This window comes from Notolabrus celidotus, chromosome 5 (genome assembly GCF_009762535.1).
Source record: "Notolabrus celidotus isolate fNotCel1 chromosome 5, fNotCel1.pri, whole genome shotgun sequence".
NCBI lineage: Eukaryota > Metazoa > Chordata > Actinopteri > Labriformes > Labridae > Notolabrus > Notolabrus celidotus.
The window spans coordinates 39,272,010-39,298,595 of record NC_048276.1 but is presented as its reverse complement, the minus strand read 5'-3'; the positions used below and the strand labels follow the sequence as shown (position 1 = coordinate 39,298,595).

Here is a 26,586-nt window from a genome sequence, read left to right as displayed (position 1 = left end):
TTCGACGCGGAGGAGCAGCGGCTCTACTCGTAGCTCCCTCCGGATGTCCGAGCTCCTGACCCTATCTCTAAGGCCGAGCCCAGACACCCTTCGCAGGAAACTCATTTCAGCCGCTTGTATCCGCGATCTTATCCTTTCGGTCATGACCCACAGCTCATGACCATAGGTGAGGGTTGAAAACAGACAACTTTGGTTTTTAATATCTAACAAGCCCGCTACAGAAAATCACGTGGTACCTTCTCCAGATTCTCTTTTGTATGAGAATTACCCATGATGCAATACGGCTAGTAGAAAAAAAGACAAAATCTTTAAAGAGAAATGTAAAAAGACTTTTAGCCAATAGGATTTGTGTTTTTTTTTGTTTTTCAAATGTTTAACACAATCTGAAGCGTCGATGTGGACCGGCTGTGAATGTCTCTCTCTGGTTGGCTCCGTCTGAGATGAGCTCAGATCAAAAATAGCCCATATGGGTCACATAAGGTCAATCCCAACTTTTTTTCTCATGTGCAAGTCCATCTCTTCGATTCTTGGAAATGATCTCGTCCAAACTTTGTCCTCGACCACATGAGCCCATCTCTGACCACAGACGACCAAAAGCTGCCCTTCAACTGTCTCTGAGACGCACAGGACACTCTGACCACGCTTATGAATATACTTCACAGAGGCTTCACTTCCTGTTCCACACCCCACTTAAAAACAGCTTCACAGTTTCTCTGCAGGATGTTTCTCTTTTCACTCATTCTAACGTGGAGTTGTTTGGTGCTCTGGTCTGACAAAATGAGGTTGAGGGATGTCATCATTTTAAGAAAAGCTATGTCTATATGCTGCACCACATACTGATCCCATGCATGTGTGGAGTATGACGTGTGGTCTCTTGTGCAGTTTTACAGTATACTTTTAACTTGTTACTGTTGTTTATTACTCAGCAGTGTTAAATACTTGGTCAGTCAAAACCCCATGAGAACACTTATAACCAACTTGATTCCACTCATCAAACTGCGTCCAGCATATTTCAGCCCTGACTGCTGACACTGTGGTTAAACCAAGCAGCAACCTCTGGCCGCGAATATTGAGGCCAATGTGGAAGTGTTAAAAACTGTAGTTAATCGAGGATCCACTTGAGGCTGGCTTCGGAAGTACCAGAAACCACATACACACCAATTCAAAGAAGACGATCTTTACAGCAGAAATAAACATGTTTACAGCCTGGTTCAAAAGACGAGTGTAGTCTGGATAGATCATTTCTCGATCGGCACACACTGTACGGGTGAATTTCTTCATAACGCGGCAGTTTCAAAGATATTAAGATTACGAGTTTTCCATTACGAGGCACAGCTGACTTGATTGACAGGCGGGAACACTGTAGCTGTTGGCGAGGAGGCTCAAAGCCCGCCTCTTTATGTCTCAGTCGCTCGACAGCAGTTATGTTGAGGTCAACATTTCCAATATGGCTGCCGCCGATTGGCCTCAAAACAGCACTTCAGAAACAGATGGGTGACATCACGGATACTACTTCCATTACAGGCTATTGGTTGAACCAGCTAGTTTCTGTTAGCATGTTAAAAATGTAAAATAACTGCAGGATATTTAAATAATACCCCTGACATAACTTTGGAACTTGTACTCACTGTAGCTGTATGAATGGATCATTTTCAAATCAGTAAAATCCTCTTTAATCAAACACTTTGTCAGCGGGATCACTTATTGATCTGGTGTTCCCTTAGCTATAACATCATTGTAAATACATCTCTAGAGAAAAGCTTTCTAACTTAATACCACATCAAGTGTTTAATTAATAGCTTTGAATCCAAACAAGAAACACAGAACTTCATAATGTTCAATACAAAGCTGTGAAGTCTCAGGAGACCATAGCGTGGTCACACGATGTCCATGAAGACATTCTCTCCAAAAAATGGCACTTTTCAGAAACAGTTCAGTAAAAAAATCTGTGACCAAGGTGTCACCAGTCCTCCTGATCCTGGGCGAGTGTGTGAGTGAAATCAGCTGCAGCTGCAGCTCAGCGTTGCTGTTATCTCAGGACTCACCATCATAAAGGACAGAAAATAACTTTCTCCTGGTGAACACAGAGAGAGAGAGCGGTGCAGATCTCTGATGACCAGCGCCTTACCCCTCATCTCTTCTCCTCCTTGATCTTCCCCCACTGTTTGCTTTACTTTATTTTCTGTTTTTTCTCCCCCTCCCCCTGAAAGTTTTTCGTGCAAAGAATAAAATTTCATCTGCGCGGGCTCTGGGAAAGGCGGCCCTCGGATTGGCCCTTGCCCGTACAGATGCTTTGAATTTACGGAGCTTTTCTGCCTTGGAGGAGAAGCACGGAGGAAAGGATGGATGGGTGGACGGCGGTGGGGTGGAGGGAGAGAGATGGAGGAGGGGGAAACCTGCCTGTATTTCCTGGGGATTAGGCGTCAGATGGGCGCCCTCAGAGGAGGTCTCAGGTCCCGGCCTCCCTGGATGGCTGGGAAACTGACCCCCATCTGACTCCTTGGTCTCCTTTGTGGCCTGCCAGCACGTAGCCTCGGGACAGGACTGAGGACTGGGATCCGTCCACAACAAGCTGGCTCACCTCTGCCTGTATGGAGGAATGAACCTGTCACTCTGTCTTTAAACAATGGAACCATCAGTTTTTCCTTTTAGACTACAATAAGTGCGGGACAACTTTGGTCTGTTTTTTTTCTGCAGTTTGGCTCCAGATTTGTATGAACAGCTTTTGGCATCATGGAGTCATCCTCAGATCTGGTACATGAGTGGGTTACTACAACAAATCAGAGAGGGCAGGAAACAAAATCACCAGTCTCTTTGTTGTTGATGATCTAGTTTACTTTTATTGAACATAAAGAGGTGATACTGTTTATTTCAGTCAGTTTCATTACCAGTAAGAACTCCTCACCTTTAACAATGAATCACATCATGACATTTTGAAGAGACTTGCTTGTAGCTTTTATGCCAGAGAGGAATATCACACAAGGCCATAGTTCCTGTGAACACTTCGGAGGACAGTGTCCTTTAGTCCGGGTGCTCATATCCACAACACTAACATTAAACCTCAGACTAAGGCTGTTTTCGAAACCGTCTACTAAACTAGCAGTACGTACTGATGTGGTCTAAATTCAGTATGTAGTATGTGAACAAGAGCAAAATCTGCAGTATGCCAAAACTCCCCAGATGTCTACTGATTCAGGAACATGTCTTAGTCTGCATTGGACCAGTCCCCCTCACGTACACGTATTTCCCACAATGCACAGCGCTACGATACGCTTCTTATTTTTTCTGTATATGATGAGGGAACTCAGTTTTTAGTTGCTGTGAAAATGATTAAATTCCATATAAACCACTTCTTAACTTTTTAAATCATAAGTGACGCTGAAGAAGCAGTTTATCTATCAGCTTGGCCGTTGTTTGCTTCAGCTTTCCGAAATCTGACCCAGCATCCTGCAGACCAGATCCAACAGAACAGTCAGACTACAGACTAAATTCAAATGCAGTATGTAGTACGTAGGCAGAACGGCAATCTACAGTTGTAGGTAGTATGTAGCAGGCCGTTTTGAAAACAGACTAACTTTCTGCATGCGACCTCACTAACGAGGAGGTAAACAGCCCACCTAGGCTCAACCTCTTTGCCTCTTGTTAGATCAACCTAAAGTTAGGTTGAATTAGTTTTTCCAACATGGCGACAGCCATCAACAGGCTTCAAAACTCTACTTCACAACACCACACTGACAAAGCTAACAGCTAGCTGATAGACAGATTAAGCAACTGGAAAATCAGGTATTATGCTGAAGAGTTGATGAAGATTCAATCAACACAAATATACTGTGGCTGGGAAGTGCAATGCAAATTTACAAAGGAAGAAATACATTTACAAAGTTGGAGACAAATTTACATTTTATAAAACAAAATGACATTAAACACTTTTACCAAGAACAAAACTAATTTACATTTAAGAAAACAAATTTACAAAATCAGAAACACTTTTAAAGAGACAGAACATTTTTATCAGTCCTTTAACACATTTACAATATAATTATAATTTTGTTTCATAAAATGTAAAAATGTTTTCTAAAATGTAGATTTGTCTCCACCTTTGTAAAAGTGTTTCATCCTTTGTAAATTTACATTGCACTTCCCAGCCACGGTAAAAATAAGAGGTAACACTGACTTACATTCCCCAGGTCTTCAAAAAGGTGCTAACGTAGTTCTCCTTCAGCTGGACGTCAGTAGGAAACAGTAGCTGCTGTTCAATGACCACAAAAGAAACAAAGACAATCTCAGGTTTGCAGATTAGAAAGGTTTGATTCACAAAGCTGATATCTTTAAAAAAAATCTAGAATCCTTTTTTATCTCATGTCAACAGCTCAGCTTGCTGTATGTCTTTAGATTGAGCATCATCAGGGTGTGTCTTACTATGTTTAGATTATTGTTTTCATTTGTTTATTTCTAATATACTTGCTTCTTGTCTTATGATCTCCATTTGTGGAGTTCTATCTAGTTAAACAGGAGGGAGTGTGTGTCGGTGTGTCGGTGTGGGGGGTTATTTGTTGTTTTGTATTTCGTATGTCGTCTGTGTGTTTCTTTGTTCCAGAAAAAAAAGGAAAATGTACCAACCTCTAATTTTGGATATGATTGTTTTTCTGTGTGAAAATCAATAAACAAAGTTTAAAAAAAAAAAGAGATTGATTCACAAAACACAAAAACTAAAAGTGACTTTACATTATCAAACATGTTTACTGCCTGAGTTTAAAAAAGGTTTGTCTGTAGCTTATTCCCCCTTTCTTGAGAACTGTAAAAGGATTAACTTTTTATTGAACTAACATTGTTTTTAAATACGTATAACCTTAAAGTTATACTTCATCAGAGGCTTGGTCACCTTGAGTGAAGGGTGGATCCTGCTAGCTGTCTGACAGACATCAATACAGCTAATTCTGAATTGAACTCTTCCTCCATGAGCGTGTCTTTGGATGATTTGTTCATGCACATGCTAGAATCATCGCACTCTTAGTGCTTTAATGCTCAGGTATCAAAAAAGTCTGTGCTCTAGTTTTTCATGGAGTGAATTGGAGTAGTCACATGCTAGCACTAGCTTGTTAGCTCTTTCAGGGCTGTGTTGTTTACTGATTGGTGGCTGCCCAGGCGCAGGAGACTAAATGTTGTAAGATGCTGGCAGTGGTGCTGAGACAACAGGTAAGGAAATGTGTTCAGTCTAAAATAAACCTGTCCTACAAAAAGCTAAATAAACAAACAAATCCTACTCTGTGTCTGTACTGCATCTATGAGCCAGCTAACCAATTAGCCACGAGCATGGACTGCATAGTAGACTAGCATTTGAAGAGTTCCACCCTCCTGTCGACATGTGATCACCCATGGTCAAAATAAACCACAATGGCATCGTCTTCTTCTTCTTTGAACGGTATTCCGGCAGGCTGTACACTGGGGAGTGTAATGCTGCCCTCCACAGGCTGGGTTTTAATACCTATATCATATTCTGGCATACAGACCAGTTGATTTTAAAAATAATCGATCTGCCAATTAGTGGAAACTGCGTAGCCTACCGGAGGAAAAGATAGCTTTGAAGGAAAGCTAGAGACACAAAGATCCCATAAATCTATGAACAATTGGCGCCTTTCGTGTACATTGCTGCTACAGGAGAACATGACAGGTTCACTTGTTTCAAACATCTCACACTGACATAAGCCGTCTGACACAATGGCATCAACAGAGCTCAAGAAGGTGTTGCAGAACCCCGTCAGAACCAAGTCCCAGAGGCCAAGTCCACTTTACTTTCTTTCATGTCCGTGAATGAAACTGCTGGATTAGTTGTGTTATTTCACACCTTTGTGTTTGACGTATCTGTGTTTTCACTGCTGTTATTTTATTTTACTGTGAAGCCCTTCTTGAAACTGTGTTTTATTTAATCAGTAAACTGGATTAGATTAGATTACATACAGTACTTAAGGGGAAGGAAATGTACACGTTATAACGTAGGTCAGTTTAAATCATTTAGGACGCTTGGAGAGCACATGTCCTGAACTCCTGCTTTAGCCTGCACATTTTTTGACTATTATTATTTTGAGTGTCTGCTTTTTTTGCTTTTACTTTAACAGGATTGTTTGAGATGGACAGGAAACACAAGGAGAGGGAGGAGGGGGGGGACATGCACCAAATCATGTTGGGCCGGGAATCTTCTTAAGACCAGCACAAGGTATACAGTTTCTGTACATGGCGCCCCTGCTCCACCAAATACGCTAAAGCGGTGCCACAATCACAAACAATTCCTGATGCAGACTCTCACAGTCTTTATACTGTGTACTTGACTTCTGCCATGTTTTGCTCCTGTAAGGTGAACTCCTGAAGCGGAGGGTTAAGTACACTTTGGGGGGACGGAGCCTTTGCTATTGCTGCCCCGACCCTCTGGAACTCTCTCACTGCAAATAATTCAGTACTTGCCAAGATTTTAATTAGATTTAGAGAATGTAGAGTTCTTTACTTGTTTGTAATCTTTGTATGTATGGTTGAATCTTAAATTGATTATGAACATGTCTTTTTTGTCTCAGTCTGTGAATCTTAAATTGAGTGAATGACTGTTAAAATAAGCTACATTGGTTGACTCACCTAAAGTCCCATCAGAATAAAACTTGTTTCAAGATTGAGTAACAACTTCAAGTTGATTTAAGAATAACACATGAGGCATATCTTCAAGACCCAGTTCAGCTTGTATCTTATTGATGCTCATAGTTCTGCTGTATGGTGATATATTTGTTTTGGTTTGGCTCTAAAGACTGTTTGAAATGAAGTATGCATCAACCCTGAGCCACTATTAATAGTGTTCTCAATGTTATATGTTGTTAATCCTGACATGTATTAAATGTTGTCAGTAATCCAGCTTGCTGTTGTGGTTTCTGTAGAAACATTTCAGAGGTATATTCTAAGAATAAGACCTGGTTTAAAGATTTTAGTTTTAGTTTAAGATTGATTAGGGTTTATTTTAAGATGAGCCAGTTTATATCAAGAAACAGTGTAATCATAGTCTTCTAATAGTGAGTCACTTTTTACTTAAGTTGGTGTTTTTCCTGTCCCCAGGCTTTAAATTTGCTCAAATGAAGTATACAAAATAAATTAATGATATTTGATTTGCTTATATTCAGTATATTTCACTTATACCTGTGCTGTAGGAAATTTGTTTTCAAGTAGTTTGAGCTAAAAATCTGCATATTCTACTTATTTCAACCCTTTTTAAAACATTTCAGAGCCTGCTTATTTCTAGATTTAACAATCTCATTTTAACATTTCTTATCAAGTAAAATTAACTCACTGCAAGGACAAATCATTTAAGAAATGTTCACCTTGAATTAATTTTTTTCATCCTATATTTAAGCTACCCTTTTTTGCAGTGCTCCCTCCACACATCCTCAACTCTGACTCTCTTTACTCGTTTAAAAACGAGACCTACCTGTTCAAAAAACTACAACACATAACCTCTGCTCCCGCCCCACCTCTGTCTTTGTTCTGTTTATTCATTTCCTGTTTTATTTTTCACTCTTTATGTGAAGCGTCTTTGAGTACAAAGAAAAGCGCTATACAGGTCCTGTCAATTATTATTATTATTATTATTATAAGTTAGTGACAACAACATACACATTTCAAGGGGTGTAAACATTGTTGTTTTCAGCCTCTCTGCTTAAGTCTACAGTTTAATCAATCCTGAAGATGTGACCCTGACACTAACATCATCCTCACACGTATCCTCCTTAACTCATCACAGGACCATTGTGTCTTTAGAAGTATAGAATAAAACCATGTGACTTCAGAGCTGCAGGTCGGGCTGGGGTAATCAGAGTCTCAGGACGTGGCTACATGTCATGATTCTGCCATTTGTTCTGAAACACTTAAGATGATGGTTGTTTTAATACAATGGAGAAGGCTGTATTATTACATTAAGACACATTTGTGTGGGGAGCAGTGAAGTCCACTCTGACGCCTTCACTTCACACTCTCTTTAAATGTTTATGGGAGTCCCTGAGAATGATGTCATGACTTCATGAGGAACAAAATGTTGTTTTAAAGGTATTTTATTACCGGAGTGTGTACAGACCTTTTGTAGAATCATCAATTGTAGCAATTCTTTAGAAAGCAATTTACATTTTTTTTCTCATAAGAAAGGTAGGCTTTTGAAAAGTCCAAATGCAGCAGAGCAGTCGGGCTACTCGCGTCCGTCCATCAGTCCCAATTCAAATCAAACTCAAATCGACCAGCGTCTGTGTGGAGAGGCCTGCTGCGGCACAGAAAATGGCTCCAATGGAAACTCCAATTCTTGATCACTGGGCGCCATCTGGTGGCTGCTGACTGAAAGAGCACACCAAAGTATCCGCACAGAGGACCTCTATTTCCAGCAAACGTGAGTACATGTTTTTTATGGCTTAACAAAGACAAAACACAGAAAAATCATCTGAAACAACTTTTTCTTTTTAGCGTCCTGACCATCTTTTAGTATCAGTGTGAAAATTATAATAGAAAATAAGAATATGACTTTGTTACAGCCCAGTATTTCACTAGAACATTTCACAAATACTCCATCTATAGAAACACAGATAGGAACACACAATATAAACCATTTGTGCCCTGCAAAAACCTGCAGTCTCCACTCAACTCGTTCCATTCCTCATGATTAACTCTGACTGTAAACGATGAGCATCAGTTTACAGTCCTCATGCATGGTGCTGAGTACAGAATATGTAGACAGAAGCATGACTTGAATTGATCCACTTCTCACTCATTATGTTTAATGGAAACTCAAGGTCTCTGCAGCACACAAGTAAACAAACCTTTTGCATTGCACATCACTAAAACAAAAACTCGTCCCAAAGTTCCATTATATCGGTTTCCTAAAGACCAAAAACCAACACGACCAACAACAGAAACTATCCAAGCGCAGTAAAACGCTGAGTCTTGTCGTGTGTTCTGAGCTGAAATAAAAGGAGAATAGCTGTTTTTGCTATCTTTACTGCTTTGCATGCATTAACCCGTATTCTTCAGACTTCTCTGGAAGCCTGGTAATTGAGGTGAAGCTATCTCTCTCATAGAACATCTTTAGTAATGAAAATTAAATCTTTAAGTCATCTTACTTAATCTGTTTCGTGTATGCACTGTTTGTATTAAAAGACCGCAGGATGAACAGTGCACTTTTAGATTGAAATATCAGAAGTGATAAGTAAATAAGAAATTAAAAACAATATAAGAAAAAACAAACATAATGCAAAAACAAGTTCCCGGCCTATAGAAAGATTCTTCTTCTTTTTTCTCTTCATATATAACCACTAATAAACACCTTCCTATATCCTGTCAGGAAAAACAAAGGGAGGTGAGAACAGGGGGGGGAGGAGGTGAATACTCCAACACACTCCAGATTCTTTTAGCTCGTCTCCAGTTTGGCCATTTCCTGCACGTAGATCCCGATGCTCTCGCTGTCGAACAGCACGAAGTAGACGGTCTTGATGGTGGAAGACATGGTGGACACAAAGTAGCTGGAGATGGCCTTGAGGATCAGCTGGGCCGCTGTCTGCTTAGGGAAACCGTTCCTAACAGAACAGAAGTCACACTCAGTGAAACGAGTTCAGACTCAGAGACTCGTGGTACAGATTCATTCACATGAACATGATTGTGTTATTGATTATTCAGGAGTCAACATACAAACACACACAAGGCAACAAGACTCCAGCTGCTACAACTACTACTATCAGTCTCACCACTATCATCTCTCTCTCTCTCTCTTCACCTCCCTCTATCCCTCTCTCCAACACGGTCTCAGCAGATGTGTGTCTAACATGAGTCTGGTCCTGCTGGAGGTTTCTGCCTGTTAAAGGAAGTTTGTCCTTGCCACTGTAACTTGCTAAATACTGCAAAGTGCTCTGCTCATGGTGGATTAAGATGAGATCAGACTGAGTTCTGTCTATAAGATGGGACTGGATCTGATCCTGTCTTGATGTTGGGTCTTTGTTAATAATAGAACATAGAGTACGGTCTAGACCTGCTCTGATTGGAAAGAGTCTGAGGAGAACATTTGTTGGGATTTGGTGCTATACAAATAAAGATTGATGGATGGATGGATGGATGGATGGATGGATGGATGGATGGATGGATGGATGGATGGATGGATGGATCGATTGATCGATTGATCGATTGATTGTGTTTTCAGATCAAACAGTTCAAGAGATGGATCTGACTTCATAATGTCAGTTCTCACTCGGTATAAGCCTGCCCACCCTCTCAGATCAGCCGACACTGGCTTGTTGGTTGTTCCCAGAGCCCGTTTGAAGTCCAAGGGCTTTGGGGCTTTTTCAGTCCGGGCTCCTTTCATAACTATGTAAACATGTTATTTTGCTCTTGATGTCTTGTTATTAGGGGTGTAACAATTCATCTGCTACATCGATGTATGGATTTAAATTCCTATGATCCGACTACATCAATCTGTGCTCGGCAAGTTGTCCTTCCAGACGACATATATGGATCTAACATTGTTTTGAAAGGTCATACATCGATTGTATCCTTACTAGGAAATAACACATTGGATTTAAACACGGCAGACTTTATATGGATGTGTTTTTTTTACACTTTTAATTATAAAGACATTAAATGTTACTTAATTCAAGCTGCCTGTCTGTGACGTCATCACCACACAGCAGCAGACAACAAAACATAGCATGGTGGATGGCAGAGGAGAAGCCAGCGAGCGAGGAATGATCAATCCACCATTGTGGTCCAGTGTGTGGAAACACTTTGGCTTTTACAAAGACAGAGATGTTCTAAATAAGTGTCTCACTGTTTGTAGGATATGTAAAGAACTAGCAGGTAAACCTGCTGTTGAAATGTTGGTCACGCTTACTGAACTTTTATTGAATACTGAAAATGAGAGCAGAAAGGTTAACCTCCTGTTAATTTAACCTGAAGTGTCGGTTGAACTTTATTCAAATTAAATGTAAATGCATTTTCCATTAATTGTTGTTTACTTGTTTGTTTATATCCATAATTAATTATACCTGATTCCCTTACAAGAAACATCAGGACTCTAGGACTGTCCAGTATCAAGGCATTTATTTCACAGTCATACTGGTTGAATTTTGGATAAAAAGTTACTGAATGGATTTCAAGTCACTGAATCAATTCAGATCGTATCGTTCTAAATGAACCAATATCGTCCTTTAATCGTATCTGCAACCACGAATCATGATACGAGTCGAATCATGATACGAGTCGAATCATGATACGAGTCGAATCATGATACGAGTCGAATCATTATACGAGTTAAATCGTTGTTAAAAAGAATCATTACACCCCTACTTGTTATGTGTGCTAGTGCTTTAGAGTTCCTTTTTTTTTTAAATGTATTATTATTATTATTATTATTATTATTATTATTATTATTATTATTGTTTATTTTTTTGTGTTTTTCTGTGAAGCACTTTGTAACTTTGTTAAGATCATTATTATCATTATTGTGATTATTATTATTATTATTAAAAATAAGACCAGGTCCTCGTGACACGTGGCTGCATGATGTATCGTGTTTCTGTGTATTTTCTTACCTCCCGCTGCCGATTGATGGGAAAGCCACAGACTTGAGCTTCTTCTCATCAGCCAGAGCCAGGCAGTTCTTCACCGTCTTGTCCAGCAGCTCCTCACACTTATCAGAGCCCCAGCCCGGACTGTTACAATGGATGACGTACTTCGCAGGCAGACCGAAGCCGCCGGTCAGGACAGCTGAGGGACGGAGAGGAGGAGAGAGGGATGGAGATAAGGGAGAGAAGGATTAGGAGGCAGAAATACTTCAGGTGAAGTTTAGGAAGTTTTTCCTCTCCACTGTGACTAGCTAAATACTGTGAGGTGCAAAGCTCATGGTGGATTAAGGTGGGGTCAGACTGAGTCTTATCCTGTCTTGGTGTTGGGTCTCTGTTCATAATTTAACATAGAGTGGTCTAGACCTGCTCTGTTTGTAAAAGAGTCTTGATATAACGTACAGATTGATTGGTTGATTGATTGATTGATTGATGGAAAGAAAACCAAAAGAGAGCGAGTCTCTGTTCTGACTTGTTTGCACATATATTTATCATTAGATGGCTTCAGACTCTGAATCTGGGCTAACGTGGAAGTTAACTCTTAATTACAGATGTACTTAAGAGAAAAAGTTGACTATTTATAAGAACAAAGTTTTTAATTTACAAAAAACAAAATACTGAATATGTTGGAAAATCAGCCTTATAGATATTCAATCAGTATAAGGACTTGATTGAGCAAAAACTGATTGTGCATACACTACCAGTCAAAAGTTTGGACACTACTGTCAATACTGAAGACATCAAAACTATGAAAGAACATATATGGAATTATTGAATGAACCAAAAAGTGTTAAACAAAGCAGAATCTGTTTTAGATTTTAGATTCTGTGAAGTAGCCCCCTTTTTCCTTCATGACAGCTTTGCACACTCTTGGTATTCTCTCAGTCTGCTTCATGAAGTGGTCTCCTGGAATGGTTTCTAATGAACATGAGCCTTGTCAAGAGTTCATTTGTAGAATGACTTGCCTTCTTAATGTGTTTGAGACCATCAGTTGTGTTGTTCAGAGGTAGGGTTAGTACACAATGGATAGTCCTATTTGACTACTGTTGTAATCCAGATTATGGCAAAACCAGATTATTTCATAGTTTTGATGTCTTCAGTATTAATCTACAATGTTGGAAATAATTAAGATAAATAAAAACCATTGAACGAGAAGGTGTGTCCAAACTTTTGACTGGTAGTGTAATTATGAAACCTTAGTGTTACTTCAAGAAGGTGCTGCTGTTTTGATATTCCCTTTCAAAATATAAATATAGGTTAACCAAAGACTACTATTACAATTATATTGCTATACATTTACAACTTTATAATCCTAATATTTGAATTTTATTCTCACTCATTTTTTCACCCAAATCTCATCCCTTTTTCTTCTATAATGTGGCCCTAATACTCCACTGGAGTTTTGATAAATGATCAGCTGCTTCCAGTTTGTAAAATGTCACTAAATGAAGTCGACTGTCCAAAATCTTCAAACATCTGAGGACAGGCGACTTGTTTTTACAGCTAATGTTCCCAAACTGTACAAAGTCAAATGTTCTGTCCAACAACAGACAGCAGACAGTCAGTCAGTTCAAAAAGTTAAACTCATACCTGCTTCATATTCCATGTTGACAAATAAACCCAAAGTTTTATGCAGATCAACTTCAGCTTGAACAGACATTAATCAGCCCAAAACTAAAATACACCAGCAATCAGAAAGCCTCCGTCAGTGTCAAACTTCAGCGACATATACCGGGAAAGAAACTGGATCACATTCATCTCCCAGGCCAGAAACACAGAGGTGCTGTGACTTCCAGCAAATATTTTTCTGCTGAATAAATGTTTACAGGATCTCTAAAAACATAATGACACTAAATGACAGACTGATCTCTGCGGTCGTCCACAGCTGCCACCTGCATGATCCAGGAGAGTCCGTGCCATATACACATTGCTCAGGGAGAGTTGTTTTTGTGCAGCAGCGTCTGACTTCTTCAAATCGGCTCTGCTTTGTTTCTTCAGACAGAACCAGTGAACTTGTTCACCTCTGACATGTGGCTGGATTTTCCTCCCATCACAAATATCAGCTTCATTAACTAGTTCTGTCAGAAGTCAAAACCCAAGAGTGAAGTACAGAGACCTGAGATGCTAAAATAACACTTTTCTTTTGGGAAACACATTCAGCAAATCTCCAAGTGCTTCAAATGGTTTGAACAGAGTGTTACTGCGAGGTGGGCTACAGGAATCACTTCTCCAGACCGCTGGAGAGGAGAGGAAAGAGGAGAAGAGGAGGAAAGAGAAGACAAGTGAAGAGAAGACAAGCCAACAGCTTTGGACATGATACCTCAGCCAGAGCCTCTGACTCTGTGAAGTGAGAAAACCTCCAGTCAGGTTTTATTAGCGCACAGAGAACATGTGACTGGCCCCGAGTCAAAGCTGAGGACGAGCTGATTTCCAGATGGAGCATGGAGAGGATGGAGACACTTCACGGCAGAGTGAGAGCTCGTCTCACTGTGTGATCTGACCGGGAGGCAAAGTGCGTGGATGATGGTGGCGATGATGATGATGATGATGATGATGATGATAACAGATTTCATAAACGCCTGCAAAGTTAAACTCCTTTAATGGTTTGGGGGGGAGATTTTGTGTGCAGTTTTTTGAGCATATCTGAGGACCACCTGTCAATCAAACTGAGCAGACTGTTGATGTCGTTGAGTCCTCTGTGGGAGATACTTTTTTCTATCAGTAACACATTTCCTTATTGAGCTTCCAACAGAAAAATATATTTCTTCGTTTATATATTGTTAAAACAAGATGGCCGATACGTTTCTTTTGTTTAAGGCTGTGATGTTTAAAGGGAGGGTTAGACACGCTGGGGGGGGAAATTGAGATATTTTGGATCTATTTTAAGTTGCGGATGAATCAAATAAAGATCCAGCCTAAAAGTGATCCATTTGATTGTTAATTAATTGATCCTGTGCAAGCTTCACTGACCTCAGAGAAGTTTAGGATGAATATATCTTTCATTATCTATGTAGTATAATTTATCATTTTAAAACCACGCCTCATCAGAAAACATAGGAGTACTTCTTTGTTCCTAAAAGCCAAAAAACTGTAAAACACATTCTAGCTTGTGTCACCAAACATACTGAACTAACTCAACAGGAGCAGAGCCTCAAACAGGACCACGCAGAACTGCTAATATATCAATCAATCAATCGTAACAAAAGCTGCTGATTAGGGGTGGCAGGTTATCTCATGTACGATACCATACCATACCATACCATACCATACCATACAATAAGATATGCTACTGTGAGATACGCTACTGTGAGATACAATAAGATAATATACAATAAGATATGCTACTGTGAGATACGATAAGATAATATACAATATGATATGATACTGTGAGATACGATAGGGTGAGATACGGTACGATACGGTGAGATACGATAGGATACAGTGAGATAAGGTACGATACGGTGAGATACGATAGGATACAGTGAGATAAGGTACGATACGGTGAGATACGATAGGATACAGTGAGATAAGGTACGATACAGTGAGATACGATAGGGTACGGTGAGATAAGGTGTGATACAGTGAGATAAGGTACGATACGGTGAGATAAGGTACGATATGGTGAGATACGGTAGGATACAGTAGGATATGGTGAGATACAGTGAGATACATTAGGATAGGGTGAGATACGGTAGGATAGGGTGAGATACATTAGGATAGGGTGAGATACATTAGGATAGGGTGAGATACGGTAGGATAGGGTGAGATACATTAGGATAGGCTGAGATACATTAGGATAGGGTGAGATACGGTAGGATAGGGTGAGATACGGTAGGATAGGGTGAGATACATTAGGATAGGGTGAGATACATTAGGATAGGGTGAGATACATTAGGATAGGGTGAGATACATTAGGATAGGGTGAGATACGGTAGGATAGGGTGAGATACGGTAGGATAGGGTGAGATACGGTAGGATAGGGTGAGATACATTAGGATAGGGTGAGATACGGTAGGATAGGGTGAGATACGGTAGGATACGGTGAGATACGGTAGGTTACAGTGAGATACGTTAGGATAGGGTGAGATACGGTAGGATACAGTGAGATATGGTAGGATAGAGTGAGATATGGTAGGATACAGTGAGATATGGTAGGATACAGTGAGATATGGTAGGATAGAGTGAGATATGGTAGGATACAGTGAGATATGGTAGGATACAGTGAGATATGGTAGGATACAGTGAGATATGGTAGGATAGAGTGAGATATGGTAGGATACAGTGAGATATGGTAGGATACAGTGAGATATGGTAGGATACAGTGAGATAAGGTGTGATACGGTGAGATAAGGTACGATATGGTGAGATACGGTAGGATACAGTAGGATATGGTGAGATACAGTGAGATGTCGAAGGATACGGTGAGATACGTTAGGATAGGGTGAGATACATTAGGATAGGGTGAGATACATTAGGATAGGGTGAGATACATTAGGATAGGGTGAGATACGGTAGGATAGGGTGAGATACATTAGGATAGGCTGAGATACATGAGGATAGGGTGAGATACGGTAGGATAGGGTGAGATACATTAGGATAGGCTGAGATACATTAGGATAGGGTGAGATACGGTAGGATAGGGTGAGATACGGTAGGATAGGGTGAGATACATTAGGATAGGGTGAGATAAATTAGGATAGGGTGAGATACATTAGGATAAGGTGAGATACGGTAGGATAGGGTGAGATACGGTAGGATAGGGTGAGATACGGTAGGATAGGGTGAGATACATTAGGATAGGGTGAGATACAGTAGGATAGGGTGAGATACGGTAGGATAGGGTGAGATACGGTAGGATAGGGTGAGATACATTAGGATAGGGTGAGATACATTAGGATAGGGTGAGATAAGGTAGGATACAGTGAGATACGGTAGGATAGGGTGAGATACGGTAGGATAGGGTGAGATACATTAGGATAGGGTGAGATACATTAGGATAGGGTGAGATACGGTAGGATAAGGTGAGATACGGTAGGATAGGGTGAGATACATTAGGATAGGGTGAGATACATTAGGATAGGGTGAGATACGGTAGTACAGGGTGAGATACGGTAGGATAGGGTGAGATACGTTAGGATAGGGTGAGATACGGTAGGTTACAGTGTGATATGGTAGGATAGAGTGAGATATGGTAGGATACGGTGAGATACGGTAGGTTACAGTGAGATACGGTACGATAGGGTGAGATACGGTAGGTTACAGTGAGATATGCTGAGATACGTTAGGATAGGGTGAGATACGGTAGGTTACAGTGAGATACGTTAGGATAGGGTGAGATACGGTAGGATACAGTGAGATATGGTAGGATAGAGTGAGATATGGTAGGATACAGTGAGATATGGTAGGATAGAGTGAGATATGGTAGGATACAGTGAGATATGGTAGGATAGAGTGAGATATGGTAGGATACAGTGAGAAAACCTGAGATACGTTAGGATAGGGTGAGATATGGTAGGATACAGTGAGATACGGGAGGACACGGTGAGATACGTTAGGATAGGGTGAGATATAGTAGGATACAGTGAGATACGCTGAGATACGTTAGGATAGGGTGAGATACGGTAGGACACGGTGAGATACGTTAGGATAGGGTGAGATACGTTAGGATAGGGTGAGATATGGTAGGATACAGTGAGATACGCTGAGATACGTTAGGATAGGGTGAGATACGGTAGGACACGGTGAGATACGGTAGGATACAGTGAGATACGTTAGGATAGGGTGAGATACGGTAGGATACAGTGAGGTACGTTAGGATAGGGTGAGATACGGTAGGATAGGGTGAGATACGTTAGGATAGGGTGAGATACGGTAGGATACAGTGAGATACGGGAGGACACAGTGAGATTCAGTGAGATATGTTAGGATAATGTGAGATATGATACATAATTCTGTAACAAACTGTAGGACAATCACAATCATACAATTATGCATCAAATTATACTATCAACTGAAGAATACAAAATGCTCTTAAAAAGTAAAGAGTAGAATTGTTTTACTTTGAGGGAAAATCAATTTAGAGCATTTGTTTTGAAAACATAAATACTTGGTACAAACATGACGACAATTGTATCACATAAGTTACATTACCATAACTATACTATTTCCAATCTCATATGACTGATCAACTTTCTGTGGCTTAAAAAATAAATTCCTGTGATGTGTCATGTTCAATTTTAACCCGGGACAAAAACAAAAGAATGATTTCAGAGTAAAGTAGAAAAGATATCATCTACCTTTATAAAATATCTGCTTCACTTTAAACGCCGAGCTTGTATCACTATTGGAGCTGATGAATTTCCAAATGTCACAGATAAAATCATCCACATTGACACCTGACACCTGATGAGATCAAGCTCTACCCTGATTCAGAGTATTTCTTCTTTAATGAAAACGGTGAATAACTCTATATATGCTGGGCTTGAGATTGAGAAGTTTCCTCACTATAATCCAGATGAAAAAAAATACAAGTGCTTCAAACATCCCAAAATACTTTCTTTGACAGCTGTTTTGACCCAGATCTGGTCAGGATTGCAGATCCAGATCCCCCAGAATCCCTGACAGGCTCCGCTGGCTCTGTGTTCAGTCACCTGGTAATCTATTTATGAGCTCCAGCAGAGAGCGGGATTATGATGCTGAGCTGGTTTGGCTGAGCGTGAGAGAGAGAGAACAGTGGTGAAGGTGGGGAGTGTTTGAAAAATGGACTGTGAGTGATGAATAATGAGAGAGACAGATGTAGGAAGAATAAGAGTGGGACAGAGGGAGGGAATGAGACAAATGGACTCAAAGATAAAATAATCTGTAAGGGCTCAAACAATACGGCTCTCTAAAGACCGAAGCCTTCAGACGTAGACTGAAGTCGCCAAGAACAGAAACTATGTGCCAATAATGTCTTTGATCCGTCACTGCTTCCCTAAAAGAAGAAAGCAGTTATTTCTAACCTTTAAGAGAGGAATGAATGAGTCAAATCTGTGAGTTCACACCCAAAGACCTAATCCTCTCTGCGGTGTCCTGACATCACTTTCTGAACAGGGAAACACACTCAGCCCTGTTTGACTTGGTGTGTGTATGAGGAGAAAGATTTAAGGGACACACTGACATCACTGTCACAAGAGCTGGGGCGTTAACAAGAAGATCAAGATGCACAACTCCTCCAGTGGTGACACTGGAAGAAAGTCAGGAAACGTCAGTGTTGCCGAGGCAGAGTGACAAACACAAACTCAGAGGAGAAGCAGAAGGAATGCAAAACAGAGTGACAAGAGAAGAGAGAGAGATGCAGTGTGTGTTGTTTTAATTTGAGGAAAGTTCAGTTCCCTTAATTACCATAAAATCACACCGGTGTAAGAGACACAGAAGGTTTTTGAGGGACTCCAAGAAGGGAGACGGATTAAACTGATAACATTTAATGGTCTTACTGAACTTTTCTTCAGTCCTCACCTTTTACTGAAGGAAGGAAGTGGTCAACATACTGCAAACTGGATCAAAGAACTGTTACCGAAGCAGAGTTTCAAGTGGTCTACACATTTTTTGCTGGTCGTACCTAAAGTCTCTAAAAGTAATATGGGAGGTAGAACCTTCAGTTATCAGGCCCCTCTCCTTTGGAATCATCTACCAGTCAGGGTCCGGGAGGCAGACACCCTCTCTACTTCTAAGAGTAGGCTTCAAACTTTCCTTTTTGATAAAGCTTATAGTTAGAGCTGGATCAGGCTTGGACCAGCTCTTAGTTATGCTGCTATAGGCTTAGACTGCGGGGGGAACTGGCACACTGGGATCCTATCTCACCCCCTTCCCCCCAACCCCCTCATCACTTACTTTAACTCTCCCTGTCCCATTAAAGTTACTAACCATAGACCTTTCTGGAGTCCCTGAGCTCCCTTGTCTCGTAGGTTCCTCTGAGCTGCCGTAGACGTCCTCCTACTGTGGACGTTCCAGACTCCAGCTGATACGGACGTGCTGGACTCCAGAGGCAACAGCTACTACTACTCGTCTCATCACTATCACCGCTCCCTCTCTCTCTTATTCTCCTCTATCCCTCTTTCCAGACCCAACTCGGTCGAGGCAGATGGCTGTCCAACAGGAGTCTGGTTCTGCTCGAGGTTTCTGCCTGTTTGGCAGAGTTTGTCCTCTTCACTGTAACTAGCTAAATACTGTGAGGTGCAATGCTCATGGTGGATTAAGGTGGGGTCAGACTGAGTCTTATCCTGTCATGGTGTTGGGTCTCTGTTCATAATTTGACATAGAGTGGTCTAGACCTGCTATGTTTGTTAAAGAGTCTTGAGATAACGTTTGTTGTAGATAGATAGATAGATAGATAGATAGATAGATAGATAGATAGATAGATAGATAGATAGATAGATAGATAGATAGATAGATAGATAGATAGATAGATAGATAGATAGATAGATAGATAGATAGATAGATAGATAGATAGATAGATATTGTTATTGGTATAATCTGTCCTCTGCACTTACCACCAGCCACATCTAGGGGGCCGTTCTTCTTCTTCAGCTCCTGCAGCGCGTCAACAAACTCCTTCCCTCCCTTCTTTTCCAGAGCAGCACCTGGAAGTAAAGAGGACTGAAGTCATAACATCCTCACATGCAGCTGATAGAGAAACAGACAGACAGACAGACAGACAGACTGAGAGCAGGAGAGACTAGAAGTGACGGCATGCAGACTGATGGGCAAGCAACACAACATGGAGACACAAACAGGCAGTAAGCAGGCAGACCACGCTACTGTCCATCATCTCACCTGTCTTCTCTCTACACCTCTCACACTGACACTGATCCACTCTGAGTTTTTGTCTGATTTGTTGAACTCAGAAATCCAACACAAGGAGCAGAGAAGTGCAAAGACTGAGAGCTGCTCTTTTCCAAGTGACTCACCCTGAGTCAGTAAAGTAAAGGTTATAGGCCCCGCTCCTTAATTACTTCCCTCTGTCCTCACACGCTGCAGTGGACTGAAGGGATTTGCTGTGGCTCGCATAAAAGAGAATGAAGAATTTATTTGGGAAGTAAAAGAAGTCTGTTTATACCTTTTTTTTTATGATGTTTGCTCACTCACTACAAGTAATCAAGCCCAGGGAGCTATTTAAGTTTCACTCTGTAAAAAAGGTAAATACATGTAGAAGGTCTGAGATCATCGGGGATCAGGTCCATCTGTTTGTTCCTCCATGTTCTGATGGTTAAAGGAGGTGACTCCACACTGATCACTCTGTCAGATGAACTGTACATCAGAGCTACAGAGAAAAAAGACACCAGAGAAGAGAGAGGGGACCCTCCAGAGCCAGAGGCACCTCATGTATGAATCATCTAATGCTGCAGGTTCATTACTAACATGAGTCTGGTTCTGCTCGAGGTTTCTGCCTGTTAAAGGAAGTTTGTCCTCTCCTCTGTAGCTAGCTAAATACTGCGAGGTGCAATGCTCATGGTGGATTAAGGTGGGGTCAGACTGAGTCTTATCCTGTCTTGGTGTTGGGTCTCTGTTCATAATTTGACATAGTGTGGTCTAGACCTGCTCTGTTTGTAAAAGCGTCTTGAGATAATGTTTGTTGTGATTTGGCGCTATACAAATAAAGATTGATTGATTGATTGAACTATCTGTGTGATCTGACAGCAGCTAAACGCTCTGAGGTTACAGGAAGAATAATGAGTCCCAGATCATCCACAATCAAATCAAGTAAAACAAAGCAGCAACAAGCAGCAGCAGAAACATCTAAATATACACTCCTCTCTGTAGACCGTGTTTTTGTTGACTCAGCATCTTCTTCAGATATCTGATGACTATCAAAGGCTAGCATACAGTCTAACATTTCTTTAAAAGGGCGATAAGATGAGGCACTCAGAGAGCAGAGCAACACAGACACACGGGCCAGCCAAGCCGAGAGACTCCACTCCTGCTGCACACACTGAGCAGGCTGTCTGTGGCTGTCCACTAAGAGTTCACATACAGAGGCTTTAAAGCTGCTTCAGAGACTCAGGGTAGTTAGCTTCAGGTTTTTAGGAGGGCTGGATAAGGCTTGTGTCATAGCTGATGGATGATCCTGACATTGAAGGAGGATGGTAAATAATCAGGTGATCAGACTGAAAACAGCAGTGTGCCAAAATAATGCAAGATGATGGCCATAACATACAATGGAGTAGGGCTGGGCGATATTAAAAATGATTTTATCATAATAAAATATTTCATATCAGTCGATATCAATAATTATCACAATAAATCATTATTTCATTTAAATGTAAAGTCAGATTTTTGCTCCTGAGTGAAAGTTGAAGACAGTTTGTTAGTTTGTATCTGGATTTAGTTTCTGATGAACTTCTTGAATCCATCATTTCTGACGGTGCTAACAGGAAGCAGGTCTTTAATGGAAGATGAGATTTTTGTGAAGTTGTAGTTTGTAGATTCTTATTTTTCTCAGGTTGAAGTTTCTTCCATAATTTGATTTAAATTTACAACAAAGATATATCAGATTGTATTCTGTGTTTTAGTTTATAGAGTATTGTTTTGAGTTGTGCTCTCCCCTTTAAGATTGCTAAGGGTTACAGGCAGAGTGATGTTGTTTCCCACAGTGCAGTTAATGCATCACGGTTATTCAGTGTTCAGTTGTCCTACGGTCACGGTGGACATTAAACGTGTTCACAGCAGAAGTTGTCTCTGTGCTCTTCCTTTACCCACATCCTGAAAGTAGATTTAATGAAGTGGATGAAGTTAATAGTTAACACAGAGTCGACTCAGTGTCAGACTAACGACTCTGCTTTGAGCTGCTAGGTTTTCAGTTTTCTTCAGTGTTGCGGTCGCTCGTCTCAGCTGTGTTTATGCTCAGCTCCAAACGTCTTTAAGCCCCGCCTACCTCTCATCCTGCAACATGATTGGCTGTTTAATGCAGTCTTCTTCTTCTGTCTAATGTTGGGTGGCAACTAGTGTTTAAGGCTCATTAGCGCCTCAGGTTTATTCATATCAAATTTGTATCTAACATTTTTTATATTTATATCAAGAAAAATTATATTGCAATAATTATCGTGATTGAATTATCGCCCAGCCCTACAACATAGTCGTCTTTAGTCAAGCTGTTTGTAGTTTGCTGTTGAAACTATGTTTACATCTTAAATATAAGATGGCCCAAACAGCATCCTGAGAGATGACGTCAGACTGCATTGTAGTAATGGTTGAGTCAGGATTGCCTGAAGGCTCTGAGGGAGCTTCTTTATGGTCATCCATCTCACATCATTAACCCTGCTTTGACAGAGCCCAGCTATGAGCACTGTTTCCAGAACCTTGACTTTGGAGCACATAAAATGCAGGAATCTCTGAGGTCTCTGAGGAAACACATCCAGCTGCCAAACTCAAATGATCCTCTTCACAATGTTGAGTTTGTGTTCTGGGTTCCATTTAATAAGACAACGTGTGACTTTAACTCTCTTTGGCAGCTGATTTTTAAATCTTGGCACCTGGAGTTTCCCCAAAGCACTTATTTGGCACATGAAATAGTCCCTGCTTGCACATTTAAAGCCCCTGCAAGTTCATTTTTACTCATGGTGCACTAACAGCTCTTTCAGTCCATGTTACATTAATGCAAACACATGAGCAGCCAGAGAGGTGGGTTGTGGGTTAAACAGGCTTTCGTCACAGCAGCAAAGCGTTGGCTAGTTAACCTAGAAAGCAGAAGTGTGCTGAGCTGTGGTTTTTGTCCTCAGACTGCAGTGCAGACTTTCTGGAGGAAGCAGAGAGAGAGAGCAGACGAGCACTCGCAGTCTTCGCGGTGACAAAGGTTCCTTTACCTACTTCACCACCTGCATACAGGGACGAGTTGGTCGGGTGAACGACAGCGTCGCTCTCCACGATGGAAATGTCGGCTTGGACAACTTGCAACTACAGACGACAACAACGACAGACAAACAACAGGCAAACAACATGGTGGTAAAAAGACGGTGAGTGATCCAGAGCAACAAGAGGTGACCAAACAGAAGAGAAGAATCCAAGAGAAGAACAGGAAGAAGAGGGAGGAAGAGGTGAGTGTGCTCCTTATTGACATCACAGGAAAGCAACTGTGGACACAGTGAGTGGCATCAAGTCAGCAGGAAGTATGACAGCACACTGAGCCAGACTGAACCCAGAACATGTTCATCATATCTACACCTTCAGGTCTGACTCATGACATGGATTTAAAATCAGCCAGATCTTCTTCTTTTTAAACAATGGTCATATCTGAGTCCACTGTCTGGCTTGTTGTGCTGTCTTTATTTCCCAGCTCACTAAAATGAACACATAATGTAATGATTGCACTCCAGACAGTTGACCTTTCAGCCGGGCTGCAGTGAGTAACTCACAGAGGGTCAGTTTCCCTCCTCTCTTTCATTCCAATCACTGTCCTGAAATCATACTGCTTATGAAGCATCATAGAGTTCTGACAGCCGTCTGAAAAGAGGACAACCTGAAGTGAATCTCAACACATCTTGGATGGTGCTGAGGGAGGAGCGGCAGGTTTCCTGATAAAATCCTTGAATGTCTCCACAGAAACTGGTGTTTTGATACTGAGAACGGTCTTTAATTCATGACTCTATTGATCTGCAAGACAGAACTAGTCTCTCCTCTCTCAGTCAGAGAGCAGGTTCAGTCTCTTCAGATCAAACTGGATCAAAGTGAAGACCCTCACCAGGTTTTTTCACACTGTGGGCAACATCATCAACAAGTCTGTTTATTTGTTCTGAGGGCTGACCAGCCGGCCTTCATCAACGAGAGCCCCTGCTGAGGAGAACAGGCTGCTGCTGAGCTTTTCCAGGTCAACAGCAGCCGACAAACATCCAGCACGCTGAACTGAGGTAGGTTTCAGAAAGAAATCCAATATATGGTTACACCAACGAGGGGTTGGGCTGTGAGGCTGTACAAAAATGTCATTTTGACATTTTGTTTTTTGATTTTGTTTCTGCTTTTAAAAATTCTGAATAACATCAATAAGTGTCTTTTTATGGGTAAGTGTGATGAGCTAAAGATTACAGAGAAATGTCCAGTTTAATTCATATCTCCTGTCCTGTATCATCATTACATCTGAAAAGTTGCTCTCAGAGTGAACAAACAGACCTGGTGGGAGAGCAGCCTGAGACCATGTTTTCATCTCTGATAACTTGATTTCAGAGAGGTTATGAAGGTTTTCAGTGTTCAAGGATTTAAATCTGAACCTCCTCTGGGACCAGAGAGGCTTGAGGGAAGCAGAGGAGAACCTCACCTAGATCATCTTTAAGTTCAAGTTCAGCACTGGTGGGGTTGATGACCCCCTCCACGTCAAAGCCAGCCAAGTTACTGACCTCGCTGTGGATTAGGTTGAGCTGCAGAGGAGAGGGAGCATGCAGAGGCAGAGGAGGAGGATGAGGAGGAGGGGAGGAAGCAAAGCCATTAAAACCATATTTACACCTCTGCTAACAGGGATACCTTGACTTTCTGATGGTTTATAAACTGTGCATTCAACCTATCTGCAGCAGAATGCACACAGCCAGTGCATGCTGGATGCATGTGTGACATGTATAATGTCCAAATGCAGACTGACAGCCCACACTTTATGAGTCATGTTAATGAGTGTAATCCAAGTGGCAACCTCCGGTCTAAAAATATGAGTCCAATGCGGAAGTGTTAAAAACTGCAGTTCATCAAGGATCCACTTGAGGCTGGCTCCGGAAGTACTGGAAACCACATACACACCCATTCATAAAAGCCGATCTTTACAGCAGAAATAAACATGTTTACAGTCTGGTTCAAAAGACGAGTGTAGTCTGGATAGATCATTTCTTGATCGGCACACACTGTACGGGGTGAATTTGTTTCTAACGCAGTAATTTCAAAGAAATTGAGATTACTAGTCTTCCAATGAGAGGCACAGCTGACTTGATTGACAGGCGGGAACACTGTAGCTGTTGGCTAAGAGGTTCAAAGCCCGCCTCTTTACGTCACACTCGCTCGACAGCAGCAATATGGCTGTCACTGACGACTGGTCTCAAAACAGCGCTTCAGAAACAGATGGGTAACGTCAGATTCTACGTCCATTATTATACAGTCTATGGTGTAATCATGTCTCAGAACTAACACTGCAATGAAGGCTGCTCTGCCTCTGATCTCAATTTCAGCCTGCTGTTTCAAATCATAGAGTTCAGGAGAGGACAGCAGGTCTGCTGCTGCATCGACTGAGCATGCTCCATTATTTACAATGTCAATGAAACAGCCTGAACAATCAGTCTGTCAAACAGGCAAACAGCCTGAGTGATCAGTTGAAATGGTCCATGATAACATTGAATCTGAGATGTGGTACATGAACAGCTTTATTTGTACTCATGTGGATTATGCTTGTGTTATTTGGGTGTCAGGAGCATTCCTTACACCCACTCATTACATTGACCTATGAGTCTGATATAAAGTATACATGTCATTCTTTGGAAATGTTTCTGCTCGTTTGGAATCAGCATGTTAATCTGGGGTTTGTGCCTCTTTCCTGTTCAGCTCTGTGCAACGTAAACAAACTACAAGGCTTCAGTTTGCAAGGCTAAGAAGCACATGAGAAAGGCCTGTATGTTTCATCTGAAGGAGAAACATGATTTTAAAAACTTTGGGGAAAACTGTCAAATCTGTTAAAGTGGAAATAAGAGGGGAAGCTTTTATGGATAGAGACTATTTTCAAAGAACAGACTGTAAAACATTTACCAGAGCAATACAAGAAGAGGTGTTAAACTGAGGCGGTTTACAGGAACTCAGCTGTCAGTCATTTATTATTAATATCTGCTCATTTTTGATCTTTCTATGAAGACAAGAAAACTGTGTTTTTAGTCATGATTAATGCAGACGGTTCCTGTTCCTTATGTTTGTATGTTTTTGACTGTTTATGTTTTTGTTATGTCGATGTTTGAGTGTCGAAGAGTGT

General features: G+C 41.1%; 1 protein-coding gene and 1 long non-coding RNA gene across 8 annotated transcripts in view; both read right to left on the bottom strand.

The window, feature by feature from the left end:
- Nucleotides 1-1,590: 1,590 nt before the first annotated feature.
- LOC117813122 lies at nucleotides 1,591-5,336 on the bottom strand. The gene is made up of 3 exons (XR_004631323.1): nucleotides 4,883-5,336; nucleotides 4,179-4,249; nucleotides 1,591-2,587 (listed from the first exon to the last, which is right to left on the bottom strand). It is a non-coding gene; the product is annotated as an uncharacterized LOC117813122 (long non-coding RNA).
- Nucleotides 5,337-8,063: 2,727 nt separating this feature from the next.
- Nucleotides 8,064-26,586, bottom strand: part of LOC117812476 (core histone macro-H2A.1) — a 36,233-nt gene continuing 17,710 nt past the window's right edge. For 6 of the 7 annotated variants that reach the window (XM_034683237.1, XM_034683230.1, XM_034683231.1 and 3 more), the window contains 4 exons: nucleotides 24,907-25,006; nucleotides 20,153-20,242; nucleotides 11,592-11,766; nucleotides 8,064-9,587 (listed from right to left, as the gene is read on the bottom strand). In XM_034683237.1, the coding sequence (XP_034539128.1) occupies nucleotides 9,422-9,587; nucleotides 11,592-11,766; nucleotides 20,153-20,242; nucleotides 24,907-25,006 (531 nt within the window). In that variant the 3' untranslated portion in view covers nucleotides 8,064-9,421. Of the gene's footprint in view, nucleotides 9,588-11,591; nucleotides 11,767-20,152; nucleotides 20,243-23,461; nucleotides 23,553-24,906; nucleotides 25,007-26,586 lie in introns of all 7 variants that reach the window. The other variant, XM_034683233.1, reaches the window with a different exon arrangement.